Source organism: Chamaea fasciata, unplaced genomic scaffold (genome assembly GCF_029207755.1).
Source record: "Chamaea fasciata isolate MVZ Bird 193981 ecotype frontalis unplaced genomic scaffold, bChaFas1.0.hap1 SCAF_20, whole genome shotgun sequence".
In the NCBI taxonomy this organism is placed as follows: domain Eukaryota; kingdom Metazoa; phylum Chordata; class Aves; order Passeriformes; family Sylviidae; genus Chamaea; species Chamaea fasciata.
The window spans coordinates 8,703,274-8,729,940 of NW_027094105.1; the positions used below are offsets into that span (position 1 = coordinate 8,703,274).

Sequence of the window (26,667 nt, forward strand, 5' to 3'; positions counted from 1 at the left end):
GGTTCATCAGCAGCCCAGAGCTAAACCAGCAAACGGCAAGGAGGGAACACTGCAGGCAGGCAACAGCTCCAGCTGAGCCCCGACACTGCATCACCCGGGTGAGCACAGAGCATGAAACTGCACCCAACAGAGGACACGGACGGATTTCCACGAGGTCTCCAGGGCACTGCTGCTGGTTTTCAGGAGCCAGGGAAAGCAGGGGAATGTGGAGCCTGTCCAGTGCAGCCCAGACCCCCAGCCTGGCTCCCTGGAGCTCCAGCAGCTGTTTGCAGGAGCAGGCAGAGCCTCCTGCTCCCCAGAGCCTGCTCAGCTCTGCAAACGAGCAGATGTGGGGGGAGAAGAGATAAAAAAAGCACCTGGGGGCGCGGGGGGAGGTTCAGCATGACTGCAACTCCCTTTTCAGAGGTTTGGGCGGGTTGATCAGCATTTCAACGTTTTTCTTGTCACCCTGTTCAATACCTTCTGCTCACAAGGGTGTGTGTTCCCAGAAATGCAGGAGCCCACAGGCCTGCACCCCCACAGCATGATTCACCCTTGGGTGGGATTGTGCCTGCCCTGAGCAGAGCTGCCCGGGCGGTGGCACAGCTCTCCCATCCTGATGTCCCTGCTCCATCTAGTGGAGGACACCCAGCCTCCAAGGGAATTCAGCCGAACGAGGCGGCTGCAAAGTCACTTCGGCTGCAAGAGGGCTCAGGATCATCCAGGAAAAAGGAACCAACCTCTCAAAAAAATTTTAAAATTTAAGGAAAATTAAAAGGCCAACCCTCCGAAATAACGAGGAGCAAGACCAAGAAACATGATCTCCATGTTCTCTGTGCAACATCATTTGTACATGGAGGTTTCCAGCACCAACCTAGGGCAACAGGGCAAAGTGACACATTTTGTGTTCCCTGAACACAGAGCTTTTAAGGAAAATACAACTTTTGTGAACATAAGGGAACTCTCCAGAGGCCCTCCTGGGATAACACAGCAGCAGCCACTGGCACAGCACCGAGCACCAGGCGTTTCTTGAAGTACCTCTCATTAGAAATCTCACCCAGCCCACACAGGCACAGCACTGAGGGCACAATCTCCGGGTTTGAATGACATGACAAAGGTGAAGCGCGTCATGTTTTTGACAGATGATTGGACAGGAAGACTGGCTGCTCAGAGATTTCTAATGACTTTTAAGCATGCACATCACTGGTGCTTAACCCCAGCAAGGGAGAGCAGTAAATTAGAGAAGGGTCAGGGGTCTTCAGTGCCCTTACCTGTCTCCCAGCTCCTGTGCTATCACCAGGTGCCTCAGGTGGTACTCGATGGCTTTTTCATAGTCTTGAAGCAGTGTGCACGTGTTCCCCAGGCTGTAGCAAGCTTGGGCTTCTACTGCTTGATCTCTGAGCTGTCTGGAGAGCTGGAGTGTTTTCCTGCAGTGGACAGGGGGGAACAAAGAGCCCTGGTCAGTGCCAGGCCACGGGGAAATCACCCACACCCTGCACCACCCGCCACAGCAGCCCTGCCACCCCAGGGGCCTTGTCACAGCCCCTGGAGCTGAGGGCTTGGCTGTGACAGCTCAGGATTTCCAGGGAACAGCCCCTCACTCACTTGTAGTACTCAGCAGAGATGTCGAACCTGCCCAGGAAGATGTGGGCGTTGCCCAGGTTGCTGTAGGCTCGGCGCTCGGCTGCCTTGTCCCCAAACTCCTTGGCAATGGCCAGGCGCTGCAGCAGACACAGCTCAGTCAGCACAGGGACACCTTTCTGTCCCCACAGCAGCTCCCCTGGGGGTCAGCTTTTAGGGCTGCTGAAGGAATCAATATTGGGACCACTGGGACGCGTCTTAAAACATGATTTCTTGCCTCAGTGTCAAGGGGTGAGAATGCCTTCACCACGCACGCCAGGAGTTCGCGGTCAGTGGTCACAAGACCACAGGTTACAAGAGGTTTGGAAGGTTTATTAGCCAATAATCTATTGCCACACAGATTGTTTTAATTTGTCACACCAATGGCTAATTAAACTGTATCATCCTCCTGCAATGTGGGCTTTCTTTATCCAATCATAGAGCGACACACAATCCCACAGAACTACACCTAAAAACTTCTCATTACCTTTATAACTACTTTTACATCTTAACTTTAAAACCTTATAACTCTCCACTACCTAGCTTAATATGTCTCTATCTATATTACAAACTCACATTCTTGCTTCTGGTCTCTAAAGCTGGAAGCCTTTTCCAAGGTCTCGAGTTGAACCCTGTGTTCATTTTGATATTTGGGCCTCCATGCACAGGGTTTGGAGGATTTTCTGTGCCTAGATTTCCCACAGGCTGCCACAGGGGTGGGAGAGAGGTTTCCTGCTGCACAGGGGTGGGAGCAGCAGGAAACCCCTCCCTCTTCTGCAATTCAGCATCAGGAAGGGCTCTTGAAAAAGTGGGAGTGATGTTACACCCCAGTGCTGTCCCCCCAGCATTGAAAAACCAGAGGAGCAGTGAATTTCCACCTTCCACTGCAAAGGAACCGATCCACACACTGCAACAGAAGCTAAATTGCGTTTGAATTGGGGCAGGGACTTTGTCACCTCACCTCCCTGTAAAGCTTTGCAGAAAGTTATTATGTTCTACAAGCAGCATTTATTCTTGATCAACAGCTCTTTCAGCAGCTTAATTAAATTCATGGCTTGCATTTATTAAAATCTAGACTGAGACAAATTAAGAGCAGAAAAAAAAAACAACCAACAAACCCTTGCCAGACCCAGCTGCAATGTGCCCTTGGATACCTCCTTTGGTTTCCAAGCCAACAGCACCCTTCCCTCAAAGCTGCTCGTGAGGTGCTGCTGGGGACTGGAGTAAGATTTGCTCAGTGTGAGTTGGTACAACAGGGCACACACCCTGGGGGTTCACACAGGAGGGAGGAAAACAGCTGGGGGAAACACCTCCCTGTGCCTGCTGGGCTGTGGTGAGAAGGAAAGAAAGAGCAGAGGTGGCTCCTACCTCCTTGTGGAAGGCGATGGCCTCACTGAAGTTGCCCAGTAAGTACTGGGTGTTGCCCAGGTTGCCATAAGCCCGGCCTTGGGCAGCTCTATCCCCCAGTTCCTTCACCAGGGACAGGTTCCTCCTGAAAGAAACCAGGGCAGAACATCCATGAGCCACAGCCCTGCAGGGCGCACGGTGAGGAAACTTGCACAGAAAGGAAGGAGAGCCAGCCCTGGAGAAGGCGTTTCCCTCCCAAGCACTTGGGCACAGGTGACAGGCTGGTGATGTGTGCTGGACATCCCTGGGAGCTCGCGCCAAGCCAGGGGTGCAGGTCCTGCTGCTCTGTCCCCTCAGGTGGCTCCGTGCAGGAATCACACCTGTGCTCACACACCTGCTCTGATCCATCCCACATTCAATCAGCAACGGCCCCCTCCCTGCAGGACCAGGGGCACAGGAGGATTTCCCTGTCCTGCTCCAGGGAGAGAGGAAAGATCCACAGTCCCACGCCAGGGTTCTGCTCTGGGAGCTTCCTGCCAGTTCTGTGTCTTGTTTTGACCCCCTTTACACACACACAGCACAAAGAGAATGCTGGAGCACTCACCACTGGCACAAATTTACCCCCTGGCTATGCTACGTGCACCACTCCTCGGAAGAAGGGTGGTGAGCTATTTCTAGGCACTATCACATCCTCAGATATGAGGGGAGGGATGTGAGATCTTATCACTCTCTTCACTTAAAAATCCTATTTAAAAAACTGCATTACAAAAGCAGAACTCTGAAGTATGAGGAGAAACACGCAAGCCAAAAATTCTGGTGCCAACCTTCCCGGGTGGCACATGACGGCGATCTTTGAAATGATTTAGGAAAAGGAAGGTTGTGACAAAGGAGATAAAGTGCAGCTCCTTGAGAAGAAAACCAGGACTTCAAAGTGACTCTTTGCATGGGTGACAGGCAGGGATCCATCCTCACAGAGGCCAGCAGAGAGCAGCAGGGGCCACAGGAGCTGGGAGCTCCCAACACAGCTCTGGGAAGGAGCAGACTGGTGCGCTTCATCGCATGATCACGATTCGAACCGCAGCGAGTCTTACAAAGCCAATGCCAGCATGAATTTTAGCTCAGATTTTATAGAAGACCTTTCCTCACCTTCCTTGGGATTAATTCGCCAACACAGCTTGGCATCTCAGGGAAATATTCCTTATCTCTTACAACCTGCAAATTCTCGATCAGTGGCCCTGTTCCCTGCAGGAGAAGGGGCTGGCCAAGCTTGGATACTTACTCATAATATTCTGAAGCTTTCTGTAGTGTGTCCTTGACTTCCTGAGGCAGGCAGCCCGGGTCCTGGGCCGTGTTCCAGGATAAGTGCTTTCCCTTTGCATGGTAAACATTCCCTATATTATAGAGAGCTCTGGCTTCACCTACCTGTAGGGAGGAAGAAGAGGCAACAGCAAGGAATTACACTTCACATCCCAGCGTGGACATTTCCACTGCTGGGCACAGATGGCCAGAACCCCAAGCCCCCATTTTCCTTTCCCATCTTCCAGAACCCCAAGCCCCCATTTTCCTTTCCCATCTTCCAGAACCCCAAGCCCCCATTTTCCTTTCCCATCTTCCAGAACCCCAAGCCCCCATTTTCCTTTCCCATCTTCCAGAACCCCAAGCCCCCATTTTCCTTTCCCATCTTCCAGAACCCCAAGCCCCCATTTTCCTCTCCCATCTTCCAGAACCCCAAGCCCCCATTTTCCATTCCCATCCTCATCCTCACAGCAGCACAAGATGTGGGATGGCAGCCAGAAGGGAGAGCTTCACCCTGCAGCTCTTTCCAAAGCCCACCTCCACCAGATCACTTTTACTGACTTGCAGACAGGTTATTTTTAAAGGCAGGAAATATTTCCTCTTTGGAACCCCATTACCTTGTCTCCCTGCTCCCGAGAAATGTCCAAGTGTCTCTGGCAGCACACCACAGCTTCATCAAACTGCCCCAGTATTTTCAGGGTGTTCCCAAGGTTGCCACTTGCCTTGGCTTCTCCAATTCGGTCCCCAATGGTTCTACAAGGTGAAGGTGTTGAAGAGCTCAGAGATTTTTATTCACCAGCTGCTGAAGGCAGATTTAAGCTGCAGCTTCCCAGCACAGACATCAGGCTGGAGAGCTTCCCACAGTTCTGAAGGCAGATCCTTGCTCCCTGTTTGCAGTTTCAGAAGTGCTCTAACGACTGCAGGTCACTACAGGGAGTACCTGGGGACAGAAGTAGACACTGCCCTGCCCTTGATCCAGGCACCCACATCCCTTTCTCCACCTCCCTGCTCTGCAGGCAGCTGACCCATCCTTGGGGTGTCCCAAGTTCTCCACAGGGCAATCACCCTCAGGGCCAGTTCTGGATGTGTATTTCTGGGTTCAGACCCCGCAGAACCTGCCCTCACCCCAGGCTGTGTCTGGTGAGGACGAAGCAGTGCTGACACACTCACCTGGCCAGGGTAAGGTCGTGTTTGTGGTACAGCAGGGCCTTGGAATACTCCTTTAGGTAGAAATAGGCGTTGCCCAGCTGGCTGTAGATGGCACTGAGAGTCTTCAGGTCCTCTGTCCCCACCTGCACCGCTGCTTCGAAGAAGGCTGCCCCAGCTTTGAAGTCCCCAGCCTTGCACAAGCGCTCTCCTTCCAGGGCCAGTTCCAGGCAGGATGCCTCCATCCTGCCAAAACCAAGGCAATTGTTTCCAGAGGAGTTTGGCTGCAGTGCTCCCACTCTGCTCTGCAACGGTTACAGTTTGTTTCACTGCACACCTTTAAATTCTCCCCTGGACTCAAAACACAGGAGCATCCAGATTCCACCTTCAAGGGGAAGGTGTCCCTGCCCACGGCAGGGGTTTGGAATGGGATGGTCTTTAAGGTCCTTTTCAACCCAACCCATTCTGAGAGTCTCTGATTTACAGACCACATCTGCAAGCAGCCAAAGGCAGCCCCTGGGCTCCCAGCAGGAATCTGGACAAGAAGCTCAGGGCTCCAAGCCATGGAATCAGCACGGGAGTAACACCTGTTTTCCTTCCAGCTGCTGCAGAAGCCACATATCCAGGTATTAATACCTGAACCATTTTCCCTGGGGTAACAGAGAGGGAAGCCAGATTGTAACAGGTTTTTGCTGGATACCAGAGAAAACCCTGGACTGTGCAGATTTTCTTGGCTGAGCAGCTCCCAACGCTCTGTGTCTGCTTTTCATTAACTCTCCTGCTGTCACTTTTTCCACAGGCACTCGGCACACTGGCCTCCAGGCCAGCTTTCCTCCCGTGCATTTTCTGACACCTTTGGCACTGGCACACTCTATGCTGTCAGAAGGAACACTGTGAGCAGTGACAGTGCTTCAAGAGAAAGAAAACACTCCCCTCTGAGTGCTCCACCAAGTCCTCTCTACATCACAGCTGTCCCTGTTAGGCCATGACTATCCCAAATTCTCCAAAGGGGCTCTCAAGCTTTCACTGGAAATGTCCGTCCTGCTGCAAAGCCAGACCCTTCCCAAGGGGGATGGACACAGCATGTTCCCGCTCCTCTGTCCTGATGCTTCTCTTTGCTCTTTTAAAAATAAATTGAGCAGGAAAAGTCAAAACTATCTAGGTCAAAGGTGGACATCTGCTGAGAAAAAACCAGAGCTCCCCTGTCCCGAGGCAGAACAGCGAGGGTCTGACAGAAGATAATAAATGCCCACAGGTGGTTTCTGTTCTCAGCACTTGGAGGAAGTCTGTGGTACCCAGCCCAAGAGCACAACTCGCCCAGCTGACTCCTCCTGGAGCTGAGATCTGGAAGATGCTGCTCCAAAGCCACCCAGGAACACAAACCCAGGCCCAGCTCTGCACTCAGGGGCTCTGCAGACCAAGAACAACCTGCCCTGCACACACCAGGTCTGTGCTCCCACATCTCCTGCCACCCCACACCAGTGGGGCACAGGGAGATGCACGGAGCAAACACCAACCCTGACAGGTTTTCCCTACAAACAGGCACAACGGTGCTTGCTCAGCTGCCAGGAAACAAAGGCAGCTCCTCCATGAGCAGTTCGTGAGCTGCCTGAAATCCAAGCCCATTCCCCTGGCAATCTCCCCGCTGAGTTGGCTCCGTGTGGCTCCAAACACCCAACTCATGGCATCCTCCAAAGCAGGACAACCACAAGGACTGGCCAAACAGAAGAAAAATAGCACACCACCTGGTTCTAAACTCTCCAAATACACCCATGCCTTCGAGAAATTGAGTTCACCAGCTGCAAACAGTCCAAAAAACTGGTGTGGAGACCAATTTCCCAAATTCATGGCATTGCTGACCAGCTCACGTGGAACTTTTGGGTGATTTCAAGGGCTTGAAGTGAAGGTTCCCATTCCCACAGCAACACAAGCCAGGGATACATTGCAAGGGTGGGGCCACATCAGCCATCCCCCAAAGTGAATTCTGTGCCCCAGACCCACTTTGTGCCACACTCACACTCCATGGGCGCTTCCCTGGTGTTGCTCCCATAGTAACTGTCCAGTGACATGACCTTCCAGTGCACACAGCCCTTAATTAAAATCTGATTGTCCTTGAACAGGCTGCTCTGCAGAGTAATCTGACTTATCTAATTAACATCACTGCTGGGACTGGGACCTGAGCACACAGGGGGAAGGGACAGGAGGCTTTTCCTGCATCCTGCTCTGCCCAGCCTTCGCTGCCTTGGACATCAAACAAGGATTGCAACTGTTCACAGAAACACAGCCCACCTGGAAAACCCACCTGCCCTTCAGAGATGCTTTTGGGAAGCACCTTTGCATGCACTTCAACCACTTCAGGCTCAAAAGCGCTCAGGAACACAATGCCAAGGGCAGAGGCATCAACTAAAGGTCAAGGAACAAATTCAAGCGCACTAAAATTCCGCTTTAAAAAGCTCCCAAAGCCCACAAAACAGAACTGAAAGGACAAACCTGAACCATCCTGACAGACAAGTAAAGGGAAAACAGTCAATGACAACAAGGTCCAAGCCCTCCCCTACCTCTTCCGTTACCTGTGCATTTTGTGAACGTACTCCAGCTCCAAAACCGCTGGCAGAAGGAAGCAGTGGGGCTGAGGCCACATTTAAATGCAGTGTTTGGCCACAAATTCGCCCAGGATTCCACCCAGAATTCTGCCAGGGGAATGAGTGGGTGGCAGCTGACTTGGTCCCCATCCATGTGACACCTGCCAGTCTCCAGTCCAGGAATGGATGCTGCCTCTCACACTCACAGAGCAGGAAAGGGTGACCTTTCACTGTGCAGTGACAGGCAGGAGGAAACCTCTTCCCGATCCAACACGGGCAGGGCCTCCCCTCCCTCCTCCTCAAGTTTTTCTTTAAAGGATAACTGATGTGAAGGCAGAAAGAGCTGAGAAAAACGGGAGGAGCAGCTTTGAACAAGAATTCCCAGGGTCACCCATCACTGCCAGGCAGCAGCTAATGAGGAGCTGGAGCACAGGTTGCCTTTTTGCCTGCTGCAAGCCTGTTCAAAGAACTCCACAGCAAAAAAAGTGCCTTTGGATGAGGTAAAATACAAAGATTCTGACTTATCAAATGTTTCCAGCAATTTGGGGAAGGCAGAGAGTCCCAGGGGTGCTGGGGAAGCCAAGGACACCGTCAAGTGAGAAATAACAGGAACAGCACAGGGTGCCACCAGTGCAATTATCAACCATCACCACGACTGCTGTCAAACACTATAATTAGGATATTGTAATTGGGGGACGATAGAGGTCCCCAGAGTGGGAACACCGCACACTCAGACCTCCCAACACCCTGCTCAGGGCTGCCTTGCTCACAGCAAACCTGTCACTGCTGCCAACAAATCCATCAGGGCACACAGAAAATTATCGCGCTCACCAGACACAGCCTGGGGTCAGCTCTCTGCTGCCTTAAATATTGCAAATATCACCGGGCAAAAGAACCTCTTCCTGCCTGCAAGGTGGAACTGCCTTTAAAAAAAAAAAAAAAAAAAAAAAAAAGGAGAAAAGGGAAAAGGAAAGGTATTTATAGATATTTGATTCATGTTAGTGGGGGCGATTGCAAAACTCATTCCCAATCAGACCTCGTGTGGTTCAAAACTCCAAGCTTTTAGACAGAAGGTAAGGCAGAAAAAAACCTCCATCAAAACCACCAAGAGTAGTAAAAAAAAAAAAAAAATCCCCCTTAGTATTTCTATTGATATGAGTTAGTGAAGCAACAGATTTTAGCATCTTACTTGCAATCTGATTAGGTTTTGTACAAAAATAAATCTAATTTCAGAGCACTGGTGACGGGCAACGGGCAATTAAACATTTCTTCCGAACCAAAAAAGGATCAGATTTACCAGGTGCTCAGTGTAAATGCATATTCAATGGCTTAACGAACTAAATGTGCATTTAAATAATTACTTTCTTGAAGGGCGTGCTGCCAGTCAATCAAGCTGAGAATTATTCCCCTTCAGCAATTTCCTTTCCCTGCACGGCTGCTGTACCTGAGAGGGAGATGATGGCTCTGAACCACCAGGGCCAGGTGGCTTCAGAGCCTTGGGGACGTGCCCCCTTCGCTGACGAGGAGGGGTCCCAGTTTTTTCCTTTGTTTCCCTACCTGAGGAAAGCTCCCAGATCCTCCTGAGGCACAGCCCGAGTTTATTCACAGTGAATTTACACCCATTTAGCCTCAGGCCACTGCTCTCCTCTGCCTGGGGCACTCTCCCAAGGGGTTTTGGGCAGTTTTCCCTGTTTACTCTGCCCCAGGCAGGGTCCAGCACATCCACACCTGCCTCTCTCTCTCTCACTTGCTCCCAAATGAGCTCAAATCTTTAAGAAAATCCCGTTATTTGCTCTTAAATAGAGGCGATTTCAACTTCCTACTCTTAAATACCATCTCCTTGCTGTGGCACTGCACCAGTTCATCATTCAGACCCTGTTATCCACACTGCTCCTCTCCATCATCACCCGAGCAGCACCGTGGCAGGAGAATAACGAAAATACTCAATTATCTCGCTCCCAAATGCAGATCTGGTGGATCCCAAATGTGCTGGCCACGTTTGGCCAGCACAGCCCCTCACTCCCCACCCAACCACATCCCCAGCACCAATCCCCTCCTGACAAGCAGGTTTGTGTCTCAAATACAGGCTGGCAGGGAGGGTGGCAAAAAAAAAAATAATAAAAAAAATCAAGATATACACGAAATTAACCTGATTCAAACCAGTTTTGGAAGTTGGAAACCAGCAGACAGGAGCTGGTTTCCCTCCAGCCAAAGGGCAGAGCTCCTGGGACACCCTGACCTGCACCTCACCTCATCAGTGAGGGGACGGAAACAAAACCTCCTGTTGAGTTTGGAGAGGAAAAGGTCAGAGATGAAGCCTTGAATGCTGCACCCAGTCCTCCCCGACTTCTGAACTGGTTCCAAGCATCTGGGCCAGATCCCTCCACATCTGGAGGGGAGGAGGTTCCCACTCCACACGCTTCCACTGGTAGGAACATTGCAGCGAGTCCTTCCAATGACCCCTGCGCTGAAAATAATCATCTCCACACACACTTAGTGCTGCTGGGGAAGTGTTTGCTCAAGCTGCAGCTCCAGGGATTACCCAGACCCAGCGATTTTCACTGCAGTCTTTTGCTATGGGCATGAAACAGAAAATCCAAACTCCAGGGAGTTCTGGAAGCTGCTGGCTCCAGATTTCCTGTCCCCTCACTGATGCAGCATCAGTGCTCCACAGCAGTCATTTCAGCTAATTGCTATCTACCATTAGCTGCAGAGTACTTACAAGGGATTCAATTCCACTGCATATTTGCTAATAAATCCCAAATGACACTGAGGAAGACAGCTGTATTTAGCTGCCTTTACCCTCTTATTAGCAGTGCTGAATAAGATCCCATTTCAATGGGGAATGGCTCCAACAAGCTGCGTCGTTGTCAGAAATCCAAATTCAAACTCCCCACTGCCTGCTGGAAAGCAAAAGTCATCCAGCATCCCCCTGCTTACACAACCTCTGTGGCTTTGATCCGTGGGGAGGGGAGAGCAGGGGACAGATGGGAGTTATTTTGCTGTTTTCAGAGCATTTTATGAAGCAGCTTATGATTCTGAGTCAGTAGGTGCAGAAACTTCAACCTGAGGACTCCAAAATATTTTGCAGAGGTGCAAGGACAGTAATTATCCCATTTTTCAAAAGGCAGCTGAGGCTCTGTGGGCAAATTATGCCTTGCTGTGAGTCTGCTGTAGAGAAGGGAAAAGAACCCAGGAGCCCCGGCTAGGGAGAGCCAAGGGGAGCTGCTCCATCAGGAATGAGGTGCAGCGCTTTCCATCCAGGCAGGGATGCTCAGCATGATGCCAAACAAGCACTGAGGACGCCCAAAGAAAAGCCCCCAGCTCCAGGAGCTGAAGATATCCTTGACCTGCAGAGACCTGATCCACACCTGGAAGGTTTGGGCTCTCAGTTAATGATCCACTGGTAACAATTCTTTGGAATCCATGACCCAAATGCTGCCCACAAATCCAGCTGGAGCCACAGGAAGAACAGAGTGCAAAAGGGAATTTTTCTGTGTCAGCTGAGGAGTGAAATTTCTAACAGGCAATGAGCACAAATTTAAGTCATTGTGCTCCAAAATTACTCAAGTATCAAAGGACTACCATGGATGTAATTAACTTCCAGCACTTGAAAATGCTCAGACAAGATTAAGGTGCAAATGTGAATTTCATCTCAGCCTGGTTAACAGTTTCACTTGATAGCCAGTTTCAAAGCACTTAAATTATAAGATGCAAATGCTTTGCAGGGTCTGAGGCAGTGATGATTAAGGAGATATCAATTTGAAAATTAATTCATTAAAACATGTTCTGACTCTCAAATGGAAAAAAAAATATTATTAATCCACCAAGTGCATGAACTGATCAAATTCTCTGAAGGAGAGCTGTGCAGGAGAACTCACTTTCAAGAAGAGTGAGAACTAAATGAGCCTGGAACACAATTTCTTTGCACAGCTCATCAGCAGGGCATAAACCCAACCACCAGCAGCCATCTGAGAGAAAGAGAAATAAATGTAGAGGCCAGGAGCACCAGCTTGCCAAGCACAAGTGGAGTCATGATGCTGATGCCTGAGGATGCTCTTTCCTCCCCAGAAACACAAACCCAGCAGTTTGTCTCGTTCCTGCAGCACCTGACCCCTGAAATGTGCCCTGCAGAGCACCAGGCAAACCAGCACCTTTAACAGGATTAAAACAGGATTTTAGACATTCCTATTTTGCCACAGAGGAGGCTTGGAATGAACTCAGCACAACGAAGGAAGCTTCCTGAGTTTTCCAGGAGTATTTTGCTTTCTTGTACAACACCAGCACCTTTAATGAGGTTAATCCATCAGGCTGCCATTAAACAGCACTCTGGGGATGATTTCACCAGCACTGAAGTGCTATTTCCCTTCAGTCACTTCCAGAAGCCAGAGAGCAGCAGAGGACATGCAGGCTGAGAGGCTTTTCATTACAAACTTACTCTGGCAATTGGGTCAACACATCTCTCATTAAAATATATGCTGTGATTTAAACAAATATGCTGCAGAATCCAGCAGGTTACAATTACCATATACATTAGAAAAAAACCCAGTAATTGTCTTATCAACAGCCACACAATGAAAACAATTAATTCATTTGTTACCTATTTTATTGATGCCATTCAATTTCTTTTACCCACCAGCAGAGAGGAGCTCGTTCAGGTCAAACTTAATACTGAAAATGGGCAAGTCCTGGTTTGGGGGGTTCTTTCCAAATTCAGAAGAACCATAAATAAGAGATGTACAAGAGATTTTAGAGATCTCTCTAAAACTGCCCCCAGACACCCAGTGGGGTCTCAGCCAGGTCCCATGGGAGCAGCTTGGATGCTGTCCTGGGATGGGAGAAGGGGCTGCCTGAGCCAGGGATGAGTTCTCATGGATCCCAGTGGAACTCCAACACGGCTGAGACAACTTTGACGGACAACATCACAGCCCCCCCCAATTCCTGCCCCAGGGTCCTGCCGCCCCCAGCTGCTGGCAGGGTCAAGCTCAGCTCCACAAGGGCCACCAGCACAATGGTCCCAGTTGTTCTGGGCAGCTGCACTGGCTGTGTGAGGTTTCCTTCCCTGCACAACCTTCTCAAGTGAAAGCAGGGCTTGTTTTCCCCCAGGCCTCAGTCTATTCTCCATTCAAGCTGCCTGGAAACCCCTCCAGCTGTGGCCCCCACTTCTTCCTCTCTCAGCCTGCCAAGCTGCTCCTGCCTCGGAGCATGAGCTTGCAGCAGGAAAACAACCGTGTATGGAAAAGGTGCTGCCAAGTCCCAGAAACACCAGGGACTGCGTGACAGCAAAGCCCAACCAGCCAAAGGAGCCACCAGGTTCTTGCCCATGTCCCTCCTCATCCCAAACCTCCTGGAGGCTGCACAGACTCCCCATGTGTTGCCTCTTTCCTGCCCACAGCCCCTGCAAACCGCAGGCCATGTCCAGGCCACGGCCACGGGATCGTCATCGTGATGCAGCAGAAAAGGAAACCACGACAAAGTTCACACCACAGCTTTTTCCACTGACTCCACAGCAACCTCCAGCCAATTTGGTTCTGTTCCCTTCCTGTCTCATCTGCTTCCGCCAGCCCCAAGCCAAGGGTTTCAGTCCAAGAGAGAGAGGAGCCTTTGGGATCCATCAGAAAACTCACAACCTGAGCCTGGGCCATGCAGGCTTTGAGCCAGGGAGGTGCTGAGCAATCCCAGCTCACACCAAGAGAACGCTCAGGATGCTCTGCAGCACTAGCACTTGCACCTGAAAGGGGTTTGGATGGGACCTCAGTGACAGAGCCAGCACAAACCTGGCCCCTGCACTTCCTGCAGAACTCACTGAAGAGCAAACAGCAGGAACCAGACAAATGCAGCGAATCCAAACACGAAGCAATTTCTTTTTCCAATGACCATCTGGTGAAGGCTGTGAGGAGGGTGAAATCAAGCCAGAGCACACCAGGGAGAGCCTGTGATAGCCCCTCCCTCAGTGATTACAGCCCTGAGTGCCCAGAGCAGAGGGATTCACAAAGGTGGCTCTCCCAAGGCACACGGGGCATGTGAGCAGAGCTTCTGCCAGGGCTCAAAGACAGATTCTGCCAGCCACCAGGACAGATTGCTGTTGGCAAAGCTGCAGCACAGCAGATTGCATCAATTTCACATTGTTTTTCTGCAGCTGTCTCCTGCTCAGAGGGCCGTTTAAAGCATTGCTGTGCTCTCCCGAAAAATTCCAGGGGTGCCAAAAAATCAGGCATCGGCCCAGAGACACTCATGGGTTTAAAAGGCCAACAGAACAAGAGCTCACACTGGACACTGCCCTCCTCCCTGGCTGTTACACAGCCACAGGGCATCCCTCTGGATTTTGTAAAGATAATTCCACATCTGTCAGAAAAACAAAGGAAGAGGCTCCCCAGGAGCTCAAATATCAGCCAGGTGTCCACTGCAACCCTTGCCAGCACCTCCAAAACTGTTCCTCCAGCTCCTCACCGCAACCCCAAGGCCAGCAGACCAGCATCAGAAGTACTTCAGGGTGCTCCACAGCACTGTGGAAACAAAAAACTAAACAACAAAAACCTGTGCATCCCAGCAGAGGAATGTGCAGCTCCAAGCGTGGCAGGACTCCTGGAACGCCAAGGTGAGAATTCCACCCGGCTCCTCCAGGGAGAGCAGCCCCGCTCATCTGGCACCGCGCTGGGTGTGTGCTGCCTCTGCAGGGAACCCTCCAGCATCCTGCAGGCTGCCTTCCCTGCTTCCACAGCCCCGTGGGACTGAGCCCTCCACCGCATCTCCCCAGATTTTTAGCGCTTTTGTCCCAGTGTGGCTCCACGGGAAACGTCCACCCTGGAAACGTTTCTGTGCAACTCGAGCACGGGGAGAAAATCGAGTCCTGCTCCTCCCCACACACAGGATCAGTTTGGCTCTGACACTGTGGCATTAGTGCCGTTCCATCACAGGTGTGAACAGCAGCAAACGTGTATTTTGAGAAGAGTTTGTCGTGTAGATCACATCCTTTATGTGTGAAGCGGGCTCTGGTCCTGCCCTTCCACAAGAGGAAGAGATCATGTTTCTTAAAAAGTCTTCCCAAATACAGCAAGAATTCTCCTCTCCACAGGCCTGTTTTGGGTTTGATTTAGATCCTTCTTGCAACTTCACAGGTAGTGCAGTGAGTTCACAGACCACAGGCTGCTGCTCTGGAGCTCTGGGAGGATTCCCTGCTCCCCTCCTGCCTCACACTGGTGAGAGAAGGGAGGATCCAGCATGAGCCTCACACACATGCCCAAACCCAGGGAGCCCATTTATCCTGACAACTGAATTATGCATGTCTGCAGAAAAAGAAAATCTCTGCTCCTGCACAGAGACATCATCATCATCCAGCAGCGAAAAAAAACCACATGGCACAGCACCAGGCTGCATGGAAAATGTGCTCCAGGAGCAGGGACAGGGAGGAGGAGACAGCTGACAAGACAGCTCTTACCTTAACCCCTAAGGGCGGCGGGCTGGGGGAGCTGCTGCCATGCAGGAACAGCTCTGTTTCCACAGGGATTCCGTGTGCTGGAGGAGCCTGCCTGTTCTAATCCAGGGCATTCCAGAGAGGCTGCATTTGTGCTGCACTAACAGCCTCCACCAACCTTTCAGGAGCGGTTCCATCCACCAACACACATGGCTTTAATTGGGGATGGGTTGTTTTTTTTTTTACTTCCATTCCAGTCACATGTTGGGAGCTGTTACTTTTCTCTCCTCTGTGTGTATCTGGATGGCTGCATTCTCACTCTCCTGCCTGAGCCATGCCAGCCTCAGGCAAGCAGCAGCTCCGAGAGCGTCAGCCTCGACAAATGACTCAGTTCTGTCTGGAGCCAGGTCTGCAAAGCATCTCCTGCCTTGCCTTCCCTTCCCAAGCTGCTGCTCACACAGCTGCCCAGGTCAGGTGAGCTCTGCCCTCAGCACTCAGGCTTGGAGCTCTTCAAAGCAAAGCTGGAGCCCCCAGAAAACCTGAAGGGAATTCCTGAGTCACACTGGGGGAACCTCGCCCAGGGCCATTCAGGAAGGGACTTCCACCACAGGACAATCACTTTGCTCAGAGCAGGGAACAAACACAACATTTTTCTCTGCTCACTCCTCATCCTCACGTGCCAGATCTGCTGCTGGTCCCCTCTGCAAAGTGGTCACTCACTGGCACAGCTGGTGACAGCTTTCTGCCGGAAACACTGGTGCCAAAGGATGGTTTCATTGAAGAGAACACCTCGCAGAGTTCTTTTCTTCAGAACAGCAGAAGAAAATGTGGGTATTTCAGTCATTTCATGATTAACTCCTCAGACACCTGAGCACGCTGCAGAAGCTCCCATGGATCAGGATCTCCCAGAGCCTGTGGTACCTGCTGGAGCAATCCCTGCCTGCCCTCCCAGCAGGGCACACAAAAAGGAATGAACACAGAGAAAACAGCAGCTTTCCTTTCTCCCCTGCCTTTACCCAGGAAGGCACCAAACCACAGACTTCCATCAACCAAGCAGTTCGTGCTCGTAGTTTCCTGGATTATTGCCCTGATGGAAGCAATTCATACAAGAGCTGGCCAAGGGCTGCAGCCTTAAAATTCTGGGCACATCACAGTGAACTCATATGTTTTATTATTTAGATCCATGCAGGAGCTCAGACACTCACTGAACTCAGAGGGCAGGAAATGCCTGGAGGTACACGTGGAGTATCACAATTCCAGGACATTCAGCTGCTTTGATGGCTTCAGTCTCCACTCAAGCACCAACATGAGATGTTGGCCCGTGGGTTTCCCAAGCTGGAAATCACAAGGGTTTGTTTGTCAGGGGAAAAGGAGAAACACCCGTGGTTTAGGAAGCTCAATATTTTCATTTGTTAGTGGCTGGTGGTTTGTATTCCTGCCTTCATGCTGCAGAAGGCTTGGCTGATAAACAAGCGGAATCTGATGGCCTCCGTGTTTTGCAGCAAGATCCAATCCCCAGAGCTTTTCCTCCATACAAATCTCTGCAGACAGCTGCTAAAAAAAGGGGCTGGTGCTGCTGCAGCACCAGCTGGGATATGGTGAGTGCACAAGGACAGTGAGGACAGGACCCTCCTCAAAGCCCTGGCAGCTCCTGCCCATCCCAAATCCTTCCTGCCCGACTGCTTTTCTCTCTCCATCGTCCACCATACCCCAGAAGACAACCACCCCCAAGGCAGGGCAGCTCCACTCACTCACACAATTTAACTTGCAGGATTTTCTGACAGGGAGCATTGCTCTGTGTCCCTTTTTTCCCATTTTTAAATTAACTGCTCTCTTCTCAAAGCCTGAGAGACAGAACTCGTGGACTCACAGGTGCTTGAGCACTCAGAGCTGTTCTGCTTTCTTCCAGCCAGTCCCTGGCACTGGGCTCTTCATAGTGACCAAAACCCAGGTCTGCTCCTCCTCCTGTGGTTTGCAGGGTCGCCACCACGTTTGCAAGGCACACCTTGTGAAGAGGAGGAGCCTGGGATTTAATTCACCTGCTGGTAACTTCCTCCTAAACAACTTTCTGCTCCCTGTTAGAACAGCAGAGCCGCTGTAAGTTCGCGTGACACCAGTGCTGCACTGCCCAGCAGGGCTCGGTAAAGGACAAAGCCAAGGTCTCCAATTCACAATTAGCACAATTACCCTCACTCTGACGTGGGTAAGGAAGTGCTGAAGGAAAGGAGTGGGAGTCAGGACATTGAGCTCCCAGTTTTACCACCTCGGTTCTCTTTCACCCTGAAGGCGATACAATTTCCCACCCTTGAAAACAGGAACGAAATTTCCCAGAAAAGCTGCAAGAAAATACTGGTGTTTACCATGCACTCTGAAACCCTGGAACGGATGCAACCCTGCCAGGATCCACTCAGCACCATCACACAAGCCATGAATAACAGTAATTAACAAATAGCCCCAGAGAGATGAGTATTAATCAGCACTTCCCAGCTCTTCTCGGGCATGAACGGATATTCCACAGATGGAGTGCACAAAGAGCCACCTCAACTCTGCAGCGTGGATCACAGAAGAAACTTGTCCCACAGCTAAGTAATTTGGGCTGAAGCTGCTGCAGAGCCCAGGAAAACGCAGCAATTCACACCGAAATGCCCAGGGAGGTACCACCAGGTACAGGTGAGCACTCAAATGGCACCTGCTGTGACAAGCCCCCCCCCCCCCCCCCCGAGCAAATACAGCTCTGCAAAATCACAGGAGCGTCAAGAAAGTCCTGGAAACAGAACTTGCTGCAGCAAACCCCTCTGTTCTCCCTGTAAATACACATCTGTGCAGCTCTGTTAATCAAGGCACGGAGAAACCCCACCCCACACATGGACCACTGTCCCAGCAGCGGAGTGGGGCTTCCCCAGGGGAGCTCAGCACAACTATTCATTATTTGTGCTGCCCTATGGCAAAGCTGATCTCCTCGTGCTGAGTCTGCTGCAACCCTATAACAGGAGCCAATCCTCCCAGGGAGAGGCTGCAAATCAAGGAATTTGTCCCAAAGCCCACCACAGATCAGCAGCTGGCCCTGCATCCACAGCACCCAGGAAAGGGCTCCCTTTCTCAGGAGCCAACTCTGCTCCCTGGCAGCCAGAAAGTGTGAGGGAAACAGAGCAGGAGCCCCAGGGCAGGAAAGGAGCCCTGTGTGCTCAGAGCTGCCTCCAGCAGTCACCCTGTGCAGCTCAGAGCCAGCTGCAAACAGAACTGACAGCTCCCAGCCCTGCCCATGCATTTTTAAAAGCAGCTTCCAAGACAAAACATCTGCTCCCAGGTGGAACATGAAGTAGCTCTTACACTGAGCTATGTTATTAGTGTTTTCATCATTTAAGTCTTTTTTTTTTTTTTTTTTGGTCTTTCTCTTGCATTAGTCCCTAACTCCCAGGGAGGAGCCCCTCTGGCTGCTCCAGAGGGTATAAGAGCAAAGGGTAACAGAAAAGCTTGAGGGGAACCAAGACAATCCAATATTCCTCTTTCAAAAATCCCTCCAGGGGTGGCAGCTGCACAGAGCTCCTGATTCACAACAGAAGGTGAAGCTTCTTTAGACAGATCCTGTTTAATCTCAGAGTCAGAAACGCCTGTGGTTCCAGTGCCTGGCATCCTCGGGCAAAATCCTCTTGCTGGAAGCAAACTGGGAATAGATTTTTAAGCTATTTACTCCTAGCCTGAAGGTACTGAGCAGCCAGCAGCACTGCTTTCCAAATCATTAGTTCAGGGGTTTGTTGCTGCTCCAGTGTCCAGGGCCTCGCAGAAGGTCTAATTATCCCTTCCACTGAAATAAGGAACAGATATCAATGAGGCGCTTCAGCAGATGCTTGTCCCCCCTTTTCCAGGCTTCAGTGGGACAGGAATCCCTCAGGTACTTCCAGGATCAGGCCATTACACTGGTTTGGGCTTGGCTGCCCACTTTGAAGCCTCTCAGTCAGTCCCATGCCTCAGATTCAGTTCTAAGAAGATCCTCTCTGCCCCTCTCCTGAAGGGAACAGAGGTCATGGCTATTGTCCTTAACCAGCCCTGTTAATTTTATCTCAGGAGAAGTGAGTTAAGTCACTTAAGTGCAGAGCTGTGCTGCAAATTGCTCATTTAATATTGCCCTTGAAACTGCACTGTAATGATAATTTTTCACTTCCTTCCCTAGGCAGTTGCATAACATTGCTGGGCATTGTTTAGAGAGCTCCAAAGCTGAGGCAGCCGTGTCCCTTTCACCTTCTCCTCACCAAGCACTGGCAGGGATGTTGATTTTCTGGTTGTGGGGGGATTTTTGGCTTTTTTTTTTGTTTTTCTCTCCCCCCCCATTCTATCAGCTTATTACATTAAACAACAGATGGACATGACTCTGAATGCAAATAGCCTTCCAACAAAATTATTCCTGCTTTCTTCAGCTTTCAGTGGAAAAAAAAATCCCATTTATACCAGTTAAATCTAAGCCAATTAGAAAGTCAGATCTGTCAAATAACATTTAATTAAAGGTATCTTTAGGGAGGGAGCAGCTCGGTCAATGAAAAGCTTTCCCACTGACAATATAAATAGCCCAGGCCCAGAATTCAACAGTCCCACTTTGTGGTTGGGATACTCAGACCAGGAGGAATTTGGGTTTCATGGCTTTGGTTGGCAAAGGATTTTATAACAGGGAATTGGAATTCTGGAAGCTGGGTTGGCTGATCAAAGGAGCACAGAGAGCAGGGCTGGGATGGGACACAGCACCAGATCCACCTGAGAGCAACCTGGAGATAAAATTACTCATCAAGCAGAGCAGCATCAAGAGTTAAGTAAAATCCATCTCCCCCCCTTTCAGAAAGTTGCTGCTTGTGGCTTCTTGCAGTGTGAGACCTGAGAGAGTTCAAACCTGTTCTTCAAGCGAGTTTGGACACCACCTCAAGCGCAAAAAACATGAGACAGCAAGAAATCAACATACCACAAACAAAAATACAGTTTGTGTTCTCCAGTGACAGAAAGTCTGATCTGCTGGAGAGGGGAAAACAGGAACATGAGAGCTGGGGAGATGAGGCTTGAGACAGAGCAGCATCTGCTCTGTGGAGAGCTCAAACTACAGAGAGCAGTGACAAAGTCGTGTCCTGGGGACACAGATGAAGGGAGCCACATCTAGGAAGCCCCTGGATTCAGGACACAGGCCAGGCTCACCCCAGACCCACCTCAGGGCAGGTGGCAGCAGGTCCTGCAGGGCCCCCCGTTCTACCCCTGCCCTGCCCCAGCTCCAAGCAGAGAGGGGAATGTCACCCCTCAGAGCACACCTGGAGACCTCCTGCTTTAACACACACTCCCAAAGGGTTGAATCCAGGCAGAATCTTCCATCCTGATGAAATTCCTTTAACAAACTAAGCCGTTCTACCACTGCCAGCCCATTAAAAAATCCCTTCCCCTCTGCCTCCCACAGATGCTCCTTGCAAGCCTGAGGCCTGGATCAGTGAGAAGTTGATTCCCCAAATTTTACCAGCAATCCCAATTTTAAGCCTTTTCGCTTCTGGCTGTGGCTTTGCTCATCCTCAAGGCAGCACCAAGGCGAGGCTTTCCCCTGTGGTTTATGTAACAGATGAGGAAAAAAAAATCCAATGTCTGGGACACTGAGCTGGAGGAGGGGAATGCCAAGGGAGCTGTGCAGCCTGTTCCTGTCCCCAATCACCAGACTGGTCATGGTCCAGCTGCATTTGGCTCAAGAGAGGAAGAGGCAAAAAGGATTTTAAAAATCACTCTTCTATAACAAATCAATTTCTCAGCTTCCAAAACACGTTTTCATCCTCTGGTGTAACAGGCACTGCTTCCCCTAACTTTGAAAATAAGGGGCAGCAGATCCCTAATTGGCCACAGCCTCCAGGAAAACAGAAGTTAATCACACACAGGATTTTCCTGTGGCATAAGCAGCTCATGACAGAGTTCTGACAGGACCTGGAGGCAGAACAGGACCCACCACTCGTGGAGTGAACAAAATTTCTGCACCCAGTCACCAAACACAAGTCTCCTGCTTACAGGAACTCTTTCCAGTGTTCCTCCTCTCCTGCTGGCCATGAGCTCCTGGGGACACTTTTCCAGGAGAGAAGCAACCAATTTGATCAATGCAACAGACAGCAAAAGGCACCTGAGTAACTGGGCATGGAGCCCTGGGCAGCACAGCTCTCTCCTCACAGCCAGCATTCCAGCTGGGAAGGGTCACAGCTGCTTCCAGACCTGGCTCTGGTGTGATTATTAACATTTATCTCACAGGAATCTGGCTTTGAGGGGTGTCCTCAGGCCACGGTCGAGTCACAAACTGATCTGACTTCAGCTGACTCGGAGACAAACTTCAAATAACCACAAACACACGTGGCCAAGGCACAACGTTCTCTTCCTTGTCTGCTTGGCACAGACACCCCGTACAAGGCTCAGGATCTGGGGATAAAGCATCCCGAGGGACTGCTCTCACCCCAGGAGAGGCACAACCAGCAGAACCTGTATCAGTGAAGTGCAAGTCAGCACAGGGAGAAGGCAGAGCACCACCTCAGCTCCATTTCCGTGTGCACGGAGCCCGATTAACGCCCCGAGGACAAGAAGTGTTGGGATGGCAGCAGCACCTGCAGGGTGGAGGTAAAGCAGGATCACTCTGTGCCAGGCACAAAGCACAGCCCTGTCCCATGGCAGAGCAGAGACAGAGCTGCTCTCCCCACATCCCACCTGGTGAAACACAGAAGAACCAAAAAAGACCCCCAAAATCCCGGGGAAACCTGCAAAGCACCAAGTCCCAGGTCTGCCCAGAAGGATCCCTCTCCCTGCTGAGGTGGACACTCAATGTCCTGCTTGGCTCCACTTTGGGATGGCCACATGACTCACCAGCGCTGAAAGTACAAGTGAGAAATTCAAAACATCCCAAGACAGATGTCACCAAAGCCAACACTGCCTGCTAAGCTATCATATAATTTTTGCTCAGGCCAGCTATTATGCAGCGCAGCTATTTTAGAAATGTTTGCCCTGTTTTACACATCCTTCTGCCTGGTGGAGACTGCCAACAAAAGAAAAATCAGAATCTTTCAGAAACCTCTGAACCAGCATTCAGAAATGTAATAAGCAATTTCAAGTTTAATCCGTGGAGTAAACAGTGACCAAATGGTCATTCCCAGCTTTCTGGGAGCGCACCTGAGCCCTTTCCCAATCCCACAGAGGAGGCTGATTGCACTTTTCCAAACCCAGCGCTGCTGCTGGTGCTAATTTTCACCTCAGGCAGATACAATTAAATACCACCTCTTGAAAGAAAATAGCTGTTAGCCTTTATATAAAGTCCAGATTCAAAAGTTGTGTGAGTTTACTCTACAGGAACCAGGGAAAATACCAAAGTATTGAATGGTATTATTACCCCTGGGTACACACAAAACAAACAGGAACCATCCCAGAGGTTCACCCCAATAGTGGATTTTCTCCCCAATTTGCTCTGCAAACTCCAGTTTACTCTGCCTCCACCACCAGGCTGAGTTGTGCGCTCTCTCGCTGCCTTCCATGTCCGAAGGCCAGCAATTTCCCCATCCCAGTTTTCCCATCAGAACAGGAGGAAGGAGCCTCCTCTCTCAGAGCTCTGCGGTGCTCAGAGCACTCTCTAATTGCCCGATGCACATTCAGGTCAGGTCCTCGCCCTGGTGACACTAATGAGTGAGATGGGGACTGTTTGTGACACAATCAAGGAAAGTTTGTAAACATCACAAAAGCCTGGAGTGCTTTGGAAAACAGACTGCAGGAGAACAGAGAGCAAGGGAAGGGAAAGGGAGGAGCAAGGTGTGCTTTTATCTCAGTTCTCAGGCCAGATTAATGCATTTCTGGACTGATTGCAGCATTATCTAATGTTCTTTCTGTGTGGGATCAATAACATCTCCACGATGTCAGTGCAGTACAGTGAGGCTTTCCCCAGGACATGTCCATGTCTCCCTCCCACACCCAGAAATCTCCAGAGTGGCCTTTTAAAAGCAAGGGGCCAAATCCAGGGGAGCTCTCTGGACAATGGTGGACCTGTCCCCAGCACGGACTTGTCCATCTCCACAGTCCAGGGGAACCATTTGATGGATTTGGTTTTTCCTACACCTCCAAAATCAGCCAGCCAGTCCAAAAAGGCCAGTCAGAGCACCTGCAGCAGTGGAGAAGAGTAGGACACCTGCTGCCAGCAGGTATTTCACAATTCTGCCCCAAAATTTCTCTATTCTGCCCAACAAGTCCTCAGAGGTTACGCACAGCTGGATTAATGCACTTGAATTAATACCAGCCCAAAAGCCCATGGATGGTAAAACAGTGACTCAGGCTCACCCAGAACGTGGCCAGCTCAAATTTGAGGAGCACAATCACAGAACTGGGCAATTCCAACAAGCCCCAGCAGGGACCCAACACCAGGAGCTGACCCCACCAGCCCTGCAGAGTCACAACTCTCAAAGCTCTGGACTTCCAACAAGTCCTCCCTGAAACTTCACGATTCTGTGAAAGGCATCAGAAAGGTGAGCACATGCGCAGACACACAGAGCTGCACAGAAACACCCTGGTTTGTGGGGTGTGACTGCTGCAGCAAAAGTTTTGACTCCAGTCTCTGTAAATAGAGATGTTTGGCCCAGTCAGCACCCGGATTATTTGCTGCCAGCACAACAGAGCACATGCCTTTGTTTAGGAGGGGTTTCAATTTAGGGAACCACTAAAGGATGCAATAAAATGAATAAACACTTTCATTTTTGGCATGTTTCTCCTCACACAGCCCTGTTTCCTAGAAGGAAAATACCTCCCCCAGCTCCCCAGATCAGGGGTCTGCCATTCCCTGCCTGCACAGGTTTCTTCTACAGTTCTTACACCTCAATTAAAGCTCCCAGGCAAGAAGAAAACCCCACATATTAACACTTTAGTTCCAGTTACTGTGGCTTTGCCAGACACAGGCACCGAATTCACCCTCAAGTTTCTGCACTGCAAGAAAAGTGAAGGAAGAAACTAAGTTAGCACTTATCACCCCGAGCAGTGGGGACAGAGGCTCCACCAGCACAGGCTTTCAAGGCCTAAAAGGCACAGCAGGGACTTGTAAAACCCTCATGTCCTGCCAGAACCACCCAGATAAGCCACAGGAAAATGCTTCTCATTTCACTTCAGCAGCAGCTGGGAGCAGTGTTCATGTGCAGGCACACTTTTTTGGTAAGCGGCCTCCTGCGAAAATTTCCTTTGCAAAAGTGACCAAAATCTGGTCCCCAAAGAGTTACCAAGAAAAACAAAGAGAAAGAAAGAAGAAGCCCAAGTCTGGTTAAAATCCAGCAGGTTTCTCCCCAGCTCTAGCTCCCCCGGAGTAATGACATTAACTCTGCTGCCTCCTTTTCCCCTGGAGTTGCTCTACAATACAACACAACCAAAAAACACCTGCTGCCCTCCCTAATGAACCAACACTCATTAAAGCAGACAACCCACTAGCTGCTGTGCTAATTACTGCAGAGCATGCAAAGAGAATTGAAGAAAGGCTAGTGTATCCCAGACACTTCAAGCATTCCTGGGCTTTTTTAGCCCTCTAGTCCAGCCACTGCATCGCCTCCACTTCCCACTGCTAGAGGAGAGGTAAAACACAACGACGGTGAGCAGCATGAACCACGCTGTAAGGCCTCAGAGTCACTCAGTAAGTCCTCTTCGGGTTTAGTCTTTTCCAGTTTTGATCTAAATGAAGAGAATGGGCATTGCCATGAACGCCAAACAGCCTGGAGCTATTTTTTTTTTCTTTCCTTCCCATCTTAGTGTGAATTTCTGTAGCGCCCAGTTTTAAAGCTGAGACGCGAAGTCTCTGCAGTGCCATCAGGAGCCTCCCATGCGAACGCCCAGCCCCGAGGAGCTCTGAGCATCACCCTCCTCAACAGAGGAGCCGCTCGCCCCAGCCCGGTGCCAAGAATCCCACCGGAGCATCGCCAGCTCCCACCGCCCACGAGCGGGAGCGAGGGAGCGCCGCGTCCTTCCCGGCTCCTCTCACTCCGCTCGGGCTGGATCCCCACCCGTGCAACAGCTCCAGCTTCCCGTGCCGGAGCGCTCCCTCCTCCCGTCCCCCCGCCGCGCTCCCGGGGCTCCGGGCCGGGCTGTCCCCGGGGAGCGGGCTGTCCCCAAGGAGCGGGCTGTCCCCGGGGCTCCGCGGGCTCGCTGCTGGCCCCGCTCCGGGCTCACCCCGGCCCCGCTCACCTGCAGTAGAAGCGTCGTGCGGCCGAGCCGGGGCTGTCCCCGCCGGGCGGGCTCGCCATGGGCGCCGGCCCCGCGGCGGGGAGCGGGCAGCGGACTATGGCAGCGCCGGGAAGTGATGCACCGAGCAAAGAAACTCGCGGGCAAGGCCCCTCCTCTCCGGCTGATGTCACCCGGCCTTGCCTCCCTCCCTCCCGCCCGGCACGGCGGGTCCCGCCGCGGGACGGGCAGCGCAGCCCCGGGCACGGCATCCCTCGGGTGGCAGAGCCGCCGAGTCTCTCCGGGGACATCCCCACGGCGACAGACATCCCCGGTAGTGCCTCCTCGCTCACCTGGGACACGCAGAGAGGTGCGGGCACCACACCTGCACCTTATCGCCCGGGGAGAGCGGAGCAGCATCGCTGATTTCTGCCCGGGTGGAGCTGTCGAAAGACATAACGAGTCTCGGTTTTGGCTTGGTCAAAGCCCTTTTGTCTTCGAAAGTGTTTGCACCTGGAGGCAGCCAGGTCGAGCAGCTGGCACCAGGCAGGACCTGGCAGGGTTGTCTTTGCCGTTCTGGGTCAGCAGGGCTGTGCCACAGCCACAGAGCAAAGTCTGGCTGCTCCCTTTGGTAGCGAGGAATCCCCCAGGAAAAGGGGTTTTCCTTCCAGCCCACAGCAGCTTCTTTCAGTTAACTCTGTCCTGTTGAAACCTGGGGCCTTAAATACTTTTTTCCACACCTAGAGAAGGATGCAGCTCATCTTCAAACAGTGCGTTCAGCTCCCTCTGTTCTCCAAAGCTTGAGATGTTCCTGGAAAAGTTAGGGAGTTGGTCACTCGGCAGAAACCTGGCTGAAAGTTAGGGCCACTTACCCAGCAACAGCAAATTAAACGTCATTATCATCACAGGCCCGCCCCTAAATGAGCACAGCTCTGACCTGTGGCTTTCCCTGGGTTCCAGCAGCTTGCTCTGCACACACAGAACGCTGTGGTTGGTGGGAATCCAGAGCCATGCCTATTTACTGCTTCTTTCACCCTGGGGACCTGCTCAAAACCCCTCTCAGGAGTAAACCCCAGATCCTGCTCAGAAAAGATCATCAATAACGCCCCACTAGCAAAC

The 26,667-nt window shown here is 51.2% G+C and overlaps 1 protein-coding gene across 5 annotated transcripts in view; it reads right to left on the reverse strand.

Annotated features, from left to right (window-relative positions):
* Window positions 1-26,373, reverse strand: part of GPSM1 (G protein signaling modulator 1) — a 64,525-nt gene extending 38,152 nt beyond the window's left edge. For 2 of the 5 annotated variants that reach the window (XM_066200949.1, XM_066200950.1), the window contains exons 1-7: window positions 25,902-26,373; window positions 5,413-5,634; window positions 4,860-4,995; window positions 4,226-4,368; window positions 2,968-3,091; window positions 1,585-1,700; window positions 1,251-1,406 (exon numbers count right to left, since the gene is read on the reverse strand). In XM_066200949.1, coding sequence (XP_066057046.1) covers window positions 1,251-1,406; window positions 1,585-1,700; window positions 2,968-3,091; window positions 4,226-4,368; window positions 4,860-4,995; window positions 5,413-5,634; window positions 25,902-26,005 — 1,001 coding nt within the window. In that variant the 5' untranslated portion in view covers window positions 26,006-26,373. Of the gene's footprint in view, window positions 1-1,250; window positions 1,407-1,584; window positions 1,701-2,967; window positions 3,092-4,225; window positions 4,369-4,859; window positions 4,996-5,412; window positions 5,635-12,570; window positions 14,502-25,572; window positions 25,706-25,901 lie in introns of those variants that run through there. The other 3 variants (XM_066200946.1, XM_066200947.1, XM_066200948.1) reach the window with 3 other exon arrangements.
* Window positions 26,374-26,667: the final 294 nt, after the last annotated feature.